Source organism: Sus scrofa, chromosome 2 (assembly GCF_054392235.1).
Source record: "Sus scrofa isolate SSC_HxYL_T2T_F1_AM1 chromosome 2, Sscrofa_HxYL_maternal_Yorkshire_Landrace_v2.0, whole genome shotgun sequence".
NCBI lineage: Eukaryota > Metazoa > Chordata > Mammalia > Artiodactyla > Suidae > Sus > Sus scrofa.
The window spans coordinates 14,046,275-14,059,355 of record NC_139384.1 but is presented as its reverse complement, the minus strand read 5'-3'; the positions used below and the strand labels follow the sequence as shown (position 1 = coordinate 14,059,355).

Genomic DNA, 13,081 nt, shown 5'->3' with positions numbered 1-13,081 from the left:
TTCTCTAAGTTAGGCAGCAAGCTTCAGCCCCCTGCATGTTTGCTTTTAAGATCCAAGTTAATTATGTCATAGAAAGTATCTTGAGTCCACTACAGTACCACATTTTATACCATTTTTAGATCGAAAATTAATTAGAAAATCACAATGGTCTTAGCATTCTTTTTTTTTTTTTTTTTTCCTTAGTGCGGCGTGTGGCATATAGAAGTTCCCAGGCTAGGGGTCCAATCAGAGCTGCAGCTGCCGAGCTATGCCACAGTGACAGCAAAGCCAGATCTGAGCCGCATCTGCAACCTAACACTGCAGCTTGCAGCAATGCCAGATCCTTAACCCACACAGCAAGGCGGGGGATTGAACCCATATCCTCATGGGTATTAGTCAGGTTCTTAACCTGCTGAGACACAATGGAAACTCCAGCTCTTAGCGTTCTGTGTTCTGCCTTTACAACTTTTCAGCTGATATTTCATCTTTGTCAACCATGGAACAAAACAATGGCACCAAAGTGACGGAATTCATTCTCCTGGGATTTGCTGGTCAACACAAGTCTTGGCTTGTCCTCTTCATAGTGTTTCTGGGGATCTATGTGGTCACCCTGGTGGGTAACATTGGCATGATCCTGCTCATCAAGATTGAAGCCTCCCTTCACACCCCCATGTACTTTTTCCTCCAAAACTTGGCTTTTGTTGATCTCTGCTATACCTCCGCTATCACTCCCAAGATGTTGCAAAACTTTGTGGGGACAGAACAATCCATCTCATTCATAGGATGCATGGTGCAATTACTTGTCTATGGTACTTTTGTAACAAGTGATTGCTACATCTTGGCTGCAATGGCGGTGGACCGCTATGTGGCCATCTGTAACCCACTCCGCTATCCAACAGTCATGTCCCAGAGAGTCTGCATTCAACTCTTGATTGGCTCATACCTCATAGGTTTCCTAAATACCTCTGTACATGTAAGTTTCATTCTCCCCCTGAACTTTTGCAAATCCAATAAAATTAACCACTTTTTCTGTGATGCACCCCCAATTCTTGCCCTCTCGTGCTCCAGTATTTATTTTAACGTCATGCTAATTGCAGCTTTTGTGGGGTTTAACTTGATGTTCACTGTGTCGGTCGTCATCTTTTCCTACATATTTATCCTGGCTGCCATCCTGAAGATCTCTTCTGCTGCAGGGAGGAAAAAAGCCTTCTCCACGTGTGCCTCCCACCTGACAGCAGTCACCCTTTTCTATGGGACTCTGTCCTACATGTATCTGCACCACCGCACCCTAGAGTCTCAAGAGCAAGAAAAACTGGCTTCCGTGTTCTATGGGATTGTGATCCCCATGTTAAACCCCCTCATCTACAGCCTGAGAAACCAAGATGTGAGAGAAGCTCTGAAAGGGGTTGGAAAGAAGTATTTCTAGTTCGAACTTTGGTTTCTAACTCAACATGGTTTGACAGGCAGACCAACATTTCTGTCTTATTTCTCAACAGCAGAAGATGTAGCAAACGTTCATGAGATACAGTCATTCCTTAGTTGTATCAGCAGCACCTGAAAAATAATGAAAACATTGCAAATGATTAAATGAGCTTCTAACTCATGTGTATCTTAAAAGATTGAAAAAATTTTGATATTTCTTTTATACATTTTGAGGAGCCCTCTTCAAATACTCCACATTAAAAAGGGAAGGAAAATTAAGGAGAAATGTATAATTGATATTGTATAAATACCTCTACTAGTGAGAGTATAAGGAATCACTAGGATAAAAACATTTTAACCTTCTCCTAAGAGTTACTGTTACTCTGTAATTTTTTATTAAAGTAGCCAAGCAACTTTATTATTGTAAAAAAATATTTTTGGAAAGAGCCATCTCCTTGGAGAAAACGTGCAGTAAAGAAGAGGAGGAGAAAAGGACCTTCGAGTGAATCTCCATAAATTTGGGGACATTTGACGTCAATATCCCTCCTTTCTGATGTATCCCATAAACAATTAGGAAATTGACACTGGAGTCAAGAAGACATACCACTTTTCTCTCTGGTAGTTATAACTTGAATCTCCAGATAAATCCCCTTGCAGATGTACTTAAGAAAATAAAATCCAATTAAAAAGTTGGTGCTATAAAGTAGACTCATTTATCCAGAAGTGTTCCATTATACCTCTCAAATTCCAAGAATGAAGAAAAATGCAGGAGTCTAGTCTTATTTCTAGAAGTCAACTAAGGGCTCAAACCCTTGTTGCCTTGCCATTTGGATTTTTAAAAGAATGAGAGGGAGTTCCCTCGTGGCCTAGTGGTTTCAGGATCCAGCATTGTCACTGCTGTGGCAGAGGTTCAGTTCCTGGCCCAGGAACTTCTGCATGCTGTGGGTGGGGCCAAAAAAAAAAGAAGAAGGAAAGATCAAACACAGTCATTCTGTGCTCAGGCAGCATAAACAAAATGACTGACATCACATATTTCATTTCTCCTCCCAGTCCTACTAGTCAGTTAAACCATAGGGAGAAGTTATTTGGAGAGCTGATGGGATAAGAGTTAACCATCTTTCCCAACAAGTTAACCATCATAACCCAGATAATACCAAGAGAAATCCGATGGCACCAGCCCATGCAGCAGGGTGCATTCCAGGAATCTCCAAATTAGGAAACTCTGATATTATATCAAGTTACTGGTGACCTGCCCATATTTCCCTTATGTAGAGAGAAACTGTTCTGCTCTAGCATATGAGCAGATCCTCTTCTAAGAAGGAAGAACTTACTACTCTAAAACATCATCCGAGAGGGATACACCTGTTTTACTGTGCTGATATGTCACCTTATACAAACATCCTTATATTAATGTTTATTAATGCCTTTTCTCAGAGGAACTGGGCTGTGCAGAAAGGTAAAATAATCGTGAAGAATATGTGTACATAATAATGTTTAATATTCATAGAGTGGAAAAAACAGAAATACATGAACAAAAGAAACACAATAGTAACAGTAAATGTAAACCCATCTCTTCCAATCCGTGACAGATGAAATTGAGGAAAAAATTAATAAGGATATTTATGGGAAAACATTGAGGATGTTCCTTTTAAAGTCAAGAATAAGGAAAAGATGGAGTTCCTGTCGTGGCTCAGTGGTTAACGAATCCGACTAGGAACCATGAGGTTGCAGGTTCGATCCCTGGCCTTGCTCAGTGGGTTAAGGATCCGGTGTTGCCGTGAGCTGTGGTATCGGTTGCAGACATGGCTCAGATCCCGCGTTGCTGTGGCTCTGGTGTAGGCCGGCGGCTACAGCTCCGATTAGACTCCTAGCCTGGGAACCTCCATATGCCACAGGAGCGGCCCTAGAAAAGGCAAAAGACCAAAAAAAAAAAAAAAAAAAAAAAAAAAAAAAAAAAAAAAAGAATAAGGAAGAGATGGCCTTAATCAAAATTATTCTTTGGCTATTGTGAATAATTCTGCAATGAACATGCAGGTGCATGTGTCTTTTTTAAGGAAAGTTTTGTCCAGATATATGCCCAAGAGTGGGATTGCTGGGTCATATGGTAGTTCTATGCAGTTTTATAAGGTAACTCCGTACTGTTTTCCATAGTGGTCATACCAGCTTATATTCCCACCAACAGTGCTGGAGGGTTCCCTTTTCTCCACACTCCCCCCAGAATTTGTTATTCATGTGTTACAAAGGATGGCCATTCTGACTGTGGTGAGGTGATGTCTCATGATAGTTTTGGTTTGCATATCTCTAATTATCTACTCAGCCATAAAAAAGAACAAAATAATGCCATTTGCAGCAACATGGATGGAACTAGAGACTCTCATACTGAGTGAAGTCAGAAAGAGAAAGACAAATATCATATGATATCACATATCTGGAATCTAATGTATGGCACAAAGGAACCTTTCCACAGAAAAGAAAATCATGGACCTGGAGTATGATTGTGGTGGCCAAGGGGGAAGGGGAGGGAGTGGAATGGACTGGGAGCTTGGCGTTAACAGATGCAGACTGCTGCCGTTGGAATGGATTAGCAATGAGATCCTGCTGTGTAGCACTGGGAACTCTGTCTAGACACTTATGATGGAACACGTAATGTGAGAAAAAAGAATGTATACATGTATGTGTAACTGGGTCAACATCCTGTACAGTAGAAAAAAATAAAAGGTAAAAAATTAAAATTAAAATTAAAAAAATAAAACCACCCGAAGATTTAAAAAACAAAGTATAGTTGATTCACAATATTTCTTCGATTTCTGTTGTACAACAGAGTGACCCAATCACACCCAGTTCCCTTCACTGTACAACAGGACCCCATTGCCCATCCATTCTAGATGTTACAGTTTGTATCTGTCAACCCCAAAATGCCCACCCATCTCACTCCCTACCCACTGCTCCCTTCCCTCCAACCCGGAAATCTGCTCACCATGTCCATGAGTCTGTTTCTGTTTTGGACATAGGATCATCTATGCCGTATATTAGATTTCAGATATAAGTGATATCATATGGTATTTGTCTTTCTCTTTCTGACTTACTTCACTTAGTATGAGAATCTCTAGTTCCATCCATGTTGCTGCAAATGGCATTATTTTGTTCTTTTTTATGGCTAAGTAGTTTTCCATTGGATATATATACCACGTCTCTTAATCCACTCATCTGTTGATGGACATTTAGGTTGTTTCCATGTCTTAGCTACTGTGAATAGTGCTTCCATGAACATTGGTGTGCATTTATCTTTTTGAATGAAAGTTTTGTCTGGATATGTGCACAGGAGTGGGATTGCTGGATGATATGGTAGTTCTGTTTTTAGTTTTCTGAGGAATCTCCATACTGATTTCCATGGTGGTTGTGCCAATTTGCACTCCCACCAACAGTGAAGGATGGTTCCTTTTTCTCCACACCCTCTCCAGCATTTGTTATTCGTAGACTTGTTAATGATGGCCAATCTGACCAGTGTGAGGTGATACCTCATTGTAGTTTGACTTGCATTTCTCTAATAATTAGTGATGTTGAACATTTTTCCATCAGCCTGTTGGCTATTCTTGTGTCTTCTTCAGAGAAATGTCTATTTAGGTCTTCTGCCCATTTTTCAGTTGAGTTGTTTGGGTTTTTATTGTTGAGTTGTATGAGTTGTTTACATATTTTGGAGATTAGGTCTTTGTCTGTTGCATCATTTGCAAAGATTTTCTCCCATTCCTTGGGTTATCTTTTTGATTTTTTAATGGTTCCCTTTGCTGTTCAAAAGCTTTTAGGTCCCATGGGTTTATTTGGGGGTTTTTTGGTCATTATTCTAGGAGGTGGATCATATAAGATGTTGCAGTGATTTAGGTCAGAGAGTGTTCTCCCTATGTTTTCTTCTAGGAATTTTATAGTATCTGGCCTTATATTTAGGTGTTTAATCCATTTGGAGTTTAGTTTTGTGCATTGTGTTAGAGAATGTTCCAATTTAATTATTTTGCATGTATCTTTCCACTTTTCCCAGAACCACTTATTTAAGAGACTCTTCTTCCACTCTATGTTCTTGCCTCCTTTGTCATGGATTAGTTGACCATAGGTGCTTGGGTAAAGTACCAAGCCAATTCTATGATGAAGTGATTGAATGTTTTTTTAAAGTGGTGCTGGACTGAATAGCCAGGGAGATAAATCCCAACTTTTAGCTTATACTATACACAAAAACTAACTTGAAAAATGTTGTGTATACCTAATACATATTACATACAAATTGTAAATGCTAAAACTAAAAATTTCTAAAAGAAAATTTCTAGAAGACAAATCTCATGACCTTAATAGTGAAGATTTCTTCGATAGGAAACCAGAATACAAACCATGTAATTAAAAATTGAAGTATTTACTTTATTAAAATTTAAAACTTCTGCTTTTCTAAAAACATCAGGAAGTAAAAAGATATAACACAGACTGGGGGGAAATTTTATATATATATAATATTATACATATAATATACATGTTTTATATATATATTATGACAAAAACTTTCTGTTCAGAATATATAAAGAACATTTACAACCCAACAATAAAACTGTTCATTTTGGAGTTCCCATCGTGGCTCAGGGGAAACAAATCTGACTAGGATTAGGATGCAGGTTAAATCCCCAGCCTCACTCAGTGGGTGCAGGATCTGGCATTGCCATCAGCTGTGGTGTAGGTCTCAGACACGGCTCAGATCTGGCATTTCTGTGGCTGTGGCTGGCAGCTGTAGCTCCAATTCGACCCCTAGCCTGGGATCCTCCGTGTGCCATGGGTGTGGCCTTAAAAAAAGGACCAAAAAAAAAAAAACTGTTCATTTTAAAATGGGAAAGCGGTAACAGTGAAAATCTCAGAATAAGTTCCTCTGAAAATTCATTCCTTCATAAAAGCAACTAGAACACTGGGATGTGCTGCACACATGCACACACATACAAACACACACATCACAATCAACTTTTTTAGCCTCTGGAAGTTAAACAGACTTGCAGAAATCCAGGGAGCATCTATTCAGAAAACACAATTGAGTCTTAGCAAGAATGCCAAGCTTTGGGGTGCTTTAATGTGCCCTATCCTCATCCTTCCCCTCCCCATCTCCACAGAAACCCTAAAAACCAAAAGTTGGCAATCAGGTTGAAAAGCAGTAGCCTGGCAGCCAGCTGGAACAGACCAGTTTAGGAGCACCTTCAAAGCCTCATTCACAGCGAATTGTCATCCTTTGGCCCATGTAGTGGTTCTCTGGAAGGTCCTGTTTGCAAGGCTGTCAATATTTGTCCAAAGCTCACTCAGTCCAAAGAGCCTTTTTTCTGAGGTCATTTGTCAAAAACAGTCACAGGTCAATTAATTGTCTAACATCACAGCTGCTTATGGATGGAGGTAAGAGTTGAAGCAAACAATAGGCAAACCAAAAAGCTTAAAAAAAACCTCATGAACAAAATATCCATAAGGATGTTGAAAATGTCCAGTATACTCTTGAGAATATAGAAAACAAAGAGCAACAGTAGGGGTATATTCAAAATTGAACTAAGAAAGCCCTAAGCATTCACTTTGGCCAATCTTGAGGCTATACTCAAGCAGGAAGTGAAGGCTAAGGTGATATTGTAATCTGCCTGACTGAGCATTGAAATCTTACCCCAAAACACTCAGAGGCCCTTAGCAAAGACTAATTGACTTGTGGGTTCCAGACGTTTTCAAATCACTAGCTAACTGCTAAGCTAACTGAGCAGAAACTTCAGTGGCTGCATATGAGAAGGAATATACACTTTACAGAATTAACTCAGAAAAGTCACTATTCAAGCTATCAGCAGCAGCAATAACAACATCACAATAATGAATGCTGGGGAAAAGGATAATCTGATTTTCTGATATGCCACGTTATATCATTTGAAAAGTTCATTTTTCAACAACAGAAAAGAAAGGTTGTGAGTCATGCAAGGAAAGAATAAAATATGACCCAGGTGCAGGGGGAAAAAAAAAGCAGTCAATAGAAATAGTCCCTGAAAAGCACAGACTTTAGAATTAGTAGATAAGTCTTTAATTAAGCTATTTTGAATATGTCTCAAAACACTTCTTAAAATTTCTAAAATACTAAAGGAAACTGGGAGAGTATATTTCACCAAGAGGAGAATATCAATTAAAAATAGAAACTATTTTTAAACAATAGAAATTCTAGAGTTAAAAAGTAAAGGAACTGAAATGAAAATTTCACTAGAGAGCATCACCAGCAGATTTGAGCAAATAGAAGAAAGAATCAGTTAACTTTCAGCTAGATTGAGATTATCTAGTCTAAAGATTAAAAAAAAAAATTAAAAGAATGAAGAAAAATAGCCAGGCCCTGAGACGTCAGTAGAACACCAGCAAGCATACCAAAATATACATAATGGGGGTCCCAGAAGGAAAGTACAGAAAGAGACAGAAAAATCATTTTAAGGTGTATTGGCTGAAAACTTCCCAAATATGAAAACATTCATCTATACAGCCAAAAGACTCAATGAAGTACAAATAGAAGTGAAAAGGGATTCATTCCTGGACAATATATGACCTAACTGCCAGACGCCAAGGACCAAGAAAGAATCTTGACAGCAGCAAGAGAGGAGTGACCCATCGCATAAAAGTGTTCTCAAAACTATCAACAGCCAACTTATCTTTAGAAATCATATAGGCCATAAATCTATAGGGGTGACATATTTAAAGTGTTGAAAGGAAAAAATTATCAAAAATTACATTCAGCGTAATTCTCTTTCAAAAATGAAGGAGAAACAAAGATTTTCCAAGATAAACATAAACTAATGAAGTTAGTTACAAGTAGACTTGTCCTGCAAGAAATGCTAAAGGGGATCATTCAGGCTGATACAGAAGGACAACAGATGACAGTAAATCAAAGCCATATGATGAAATAAGACAGTGGTAAGGTAACCCAGTAGGTAAATATAAAAGCCATTATTACTGTATTTTTGTTTATAACTTCTCCTTTTTTTTTTCCTATATAGTTTAAAAGACAAATCAGGAGTTCCTGCTATGGCTCAGCAGTAATGAACCTGACTAGTATCCATAAGGACAAGGATTTGATCCCTGGCCCCACTGAGTAGGTTAAGGATCCAGCATTGCCATGACTGCAGTGTAGGTCACAGACACGGCTCAGATCTGGTGTTGCCATGGCTGTAGTGTAGGCTGGCAGCTGCAGCTGCATCTTTAATTCGACCCCTAGCCTGGAAACTTCCATGTGCTACTGGTGCATTCCTAAAAAAAAAAAAAAAGATGAATTCTTTAAAAGACAAATCATAACAAAATAGTTATAAATACATGTTAACAGGCACACAATATATAAAGAGGTGTCAATAAAAACATAATGGAGGCAGAGCTGTGTAGGAGCAGAGATGTTATATGCCTATGAGGCTAATTTAGTATTAATTCAAGTTAGATTGATACAAATTTAAAATGTTAGGAGTTCCCGTAGAGGCTCAGTGGAAACAAATCTGACTAGTATCCATGAAGACACAGGTTCAATCCCTGGCCTCACCCAGTAGGTTAAGGATCTGGCCTTGCTGTGAGCTGTGATATAGGCCAGCGGCTACACCTCCAATTTGACCCCTAGCCCAGGAACCTCTATATGCCACAGGTGTGGCCCTAAAAAAAGACCCCAAAAAATGTTAATAGTAATTCCCAGAGTAACCACTTAGAAAATAACTGTAAAAATAGCAAAAGCAAAATGAGAAGAGAATTAAAATGGAACACAACCAAAAAAAAAAAAGAAAAGAAAAGAAATGAAAAGAAAAACAAAGAAACACTAACGGAGGAAATTAAGTACTAAAAAGATAGATGACACACAGAAAACAGGAAAATGGCAGAAGTAAGTCCTTTATTATCAATAATTACTTTAACCAAACATAGATTGGCAGAATAATTTTTTAATACACCAGCTGTATGTTCTATTCAAGAGACTTGCTTTAAAGCCAAAGATGTACAGGTTGAAAGTGAAAGGATGGAAAAAAATATCTCATAAAAATAGTAACCAAAAGAAGGCTGAGGTGACAAATTTATATTACACAGAATAGACTCTGTCAATAATTATTCGAAGATACCAAGAAGAAGGTTATATATTATTAAAAGGACCAATCATCTAGAATATATAACAATTATGAATATATGCCTACCTAAAAAAGAGCCCCCAAATAAATGAAGGAACAATTGACAGAATTGAAAGGATAAGTAGGCAGTTTTACAGTAATAGCTGAGGACTGTGACACTCTACCTTCAAACATAGAAATTATGTGCAGAAGATCCTTGTGGAAATAGAGGCCATGAGCAATACCAGACCTAACAGAAATCTAGAGAACACTCCAACAAAAAACACAGAATACATTAAACATGGAACATTTCTCCAAGATAAACCATATGTTGGGTCACAAAACACATGTTCACTGAATTTTGAAAGACTAAAATCATGCAAAGTATAATCTCAGACCACAATGAAAAGAAACTAGAAAAATCAAAACAGAAGGAAGATTAGAAAACTCACAAGTATGTATGGCATATGGAAGTTCCCAAGCTTAGGGTTGAATTGGAGCTATAGCTGCAGGCCTAAGCCACAGCCACATCAATGCCAGATCTGAGCCACATCTGCGACCTATACCACAGCTCACGGCAATGCCAGATCCTTAACCCACTGAGCAAGGCCAGGGATCCAATCTGCATCCTCATGGTACTAGCTGGGTTCATTACCGCAGAGCCACAACAGGAACTCTAAAGCAACACAGTCCTAAACAACCAATGGGAGAAAGAAGAAATCACAGGGGAAATTAGAAAATACTTTGATGAATGAAAACAAAAGCACAGTGTAGCAAAACTTATGGGATGCTGTGAAAGCCGTGCTCAGAGGGAAATTCATAGCTTTAAAAATTGAAGCAAACATTAAAAATGAAGAAATATCTCAAATCAATAAACAAATATTACACCTTAAGGAACTATGAAAAGAACCAAATGAAACCCAAAGCCAACAGAAAGAAAGAAATAATAAACACTTGCTATATGACCCATAAATTCCACTCCTACTTATTTATCCACAAGAAGTGAAAATATATTTTCACACAAAGACTTGTATAAAAATGTTCTTAGCATCTCTATTGATAATAGCCAAACATGGAAACAATCAAAATGTTTATTAATTGACCAATTAAATATGTAAATAAATTGTAAGATATTAACTCAATGGAATACAATACAAAAATAAAAATAAAGGAATTATCGAGGGAGAGTACAGACTCTAGAGTGGAAGCTCATGCCTCTCCATTCCTTGATCCAAGAAAAAAACATTTGAAAGTTCCCATCATGGCTCAGCAGGTTACAAACCTGACTAGTACCCATGAGGATGCAGGTTTGATCTCTGGCCTTTCTCAATGGGTTAAGGATCCAGCATTGCTATGAGCTGTGGAATAGGTTGCAGACTTGGCTCAGATCCCGCATTGCTGTGGCTCTGGTGTAGACTGGCAGCTGCGGCTCCAATTCAGCCCCTACCCTGGGAAATTGCATTTGCCGCAAGTGCACCCCTAAAAAAAACAGTAATAATAAAATAATAACACTAATAATAAACTTTCCTTTGCTTCTGAAGGAAAGTAAATGAATTATTAATGCATACAACAACATGGCTAAATCTGAAATAAGATCAGTGGTTACCTGTGAAAGAATTTATGACTGGGAAAAAAACAAAGAAAATTTTTAGATGATGAAAAATTTTGTTTTTAACCTGATAACAACTGCATAGATATAAACATTTCTCACAATTCAAAAAAAGTACCTTCAAATGAGTATGTTTATTGTATGTAAATTATACCCCAACAAAGATGATATTTTAATTTTTTTTTTTTTTTTTGGCTGCACTCTGTGGCATGTGGAATTTCCCAGGTCAGGGATTGAACCTTCACCACAGCAGTGACAATGCCAGATCCATATACTGCTGCACCACCAGAGAACTCCATAAAGTATCTTTACTTTAAAATGACATGATTCTTGGAGTTCCCGTCATGGCACAGTGGTTAACAAATCCGACTAGGAACCATGAGGTTGCGGGTTCAATCCCTGGCCTTGCTCAGTGGGTTAGGGATCGACGTTGCCCTGAGCTGTGGTGTGGGTCGCAGATGCAGCTCGGATCCCGTGTTGCTGTGGCTCTGGCGTAGGCTGGTGGCTACAGCTCCAATTAGATCCCTAGCCTGGGAATCTCCATGTGCTTCAGGAGCAGCCCTAGAAAAGGCAAAAAGACAATACATTAATTAATTAATTAAATAAAATGACATGATTCTTTTTAAGAAAACCCAGAGAATCAACTCTCACAAACAATATGGAAATTCAGCAAGGTTGCTAAATAAAATTACTGTACATAAATTAATACTATTAAAAACAAGTTATTGTAGAATATAGATTTCTCCCTGAAAAAGCTTAAAATAAACTTAGCAAGAAAAAGTGAAAGATCTTATCAAGAAATCTATAAAAATCAGAATTTAGCAAATCAAAACACTCTCCCATTTTTTGACACTTCCTCATATGTTAATATGTAAATCCAATATAAACTCAATAAATAAATAAATAGACTGTAATTGTCTACCAATGGGGGGGAGGGTGCTTCTGATTAAACTAATTAAGGAATGTCTCTATTCAATAAAGTATAATAATAAAGTGAGATTTCCCTTTCTACACTGATTACCCAGAAATATTAAGTGAATGTGCCCTGAGGATCAATGTGCATAACATGCCAACACTTGTGTGGTGGAAGAAAAAAGAATATTTACTAACATGTTTACAAATGCAGTGCAAGGTTTATATCTGGGGAAATGACAGCAGCTTTTAACAGTGGTGATCTTCAGGGTGGGAAACCAGAGATTGAATCAAGGGATTGAAGGAGACTGGGTTTTTACTCTATGAACTTCCACCCATCTGAATTTTTAACCATTTGGTTGGTTTGTTATTATCCACACACACACACTCCTCCCCCTGCCAAAAGGCACGGAGGCAGGAAGGAGGAAGGCAGGAAGAAAAGATAAAAGAAGGGAGAAAGGAAAAAAGGGAGGAAGAATGCAGGGAGGAAGGAGAGGCAAGGAAGCAAGGAGGGAGAGGGGAAGCAGATAAAAAGCAGTTTGTCAGCATGGGGACCCAGCCATACATATATACACATTCTTTTTCTCATACTCTGTTCTATCATGTTCTACGCCAAGAGACTGGATATAATCCCCCTTGCTCTACTGTAGGACCTCATTGCTTATCTATTCTAAATGTAATAGTTTGTGTCTACCGACCCCAAACTTCCTGTCCATCCCACTCCCTCCCCACTCCCCCTAGGTGACCACAAGTCTGTTCTCTATTTCTGTTTTCTAGATAGGTTCATTTGTGCCATATTTTAGATTCCACATATAAATGGTATATGGTATTTGTCTGCACCAGAAATTGACACAGCACTGTAAATCAACTATACTCTAATCAAAAAAATAATAATAGTTTGTCAGAAGCAGAACAACTGTCAAAAATGAAAGCAAGAAGTCCCTAATGGCAGTAACATAAAAATAAATGTGTCCCCTCTGGAAATCTGAACTCTCCTTCAGCAGAAAATGACTACTGAATGCTATTTTTTCCAATTCCATCTCAGGCCCAGAACCTCAGA

At 38.2% G+C, this 13,081-nt stretch overlaps 1 protein-coding gene across 1 annotated transcript; it reads left to right on the top strand.

Moving 5' to 3' along the window:
* The first annotated feature begins 475 nt into the window (after positions 1-475).
* On the top strand, positions 476-1,405 carry LOC110258748 (olfactory receptor 5AK3-like). The gene has a single exon (XM_021082014.2). The coding sequence runs from the start codon at positions 476-478 to the stop codon at positions 1,403-1,405; it is 930 nt and encodes a 309-aa protein (XP_020937673.2).
* The last annotated feature ends 11,676 nt before the right edge of the window (positions 1,406-13,081 follow it).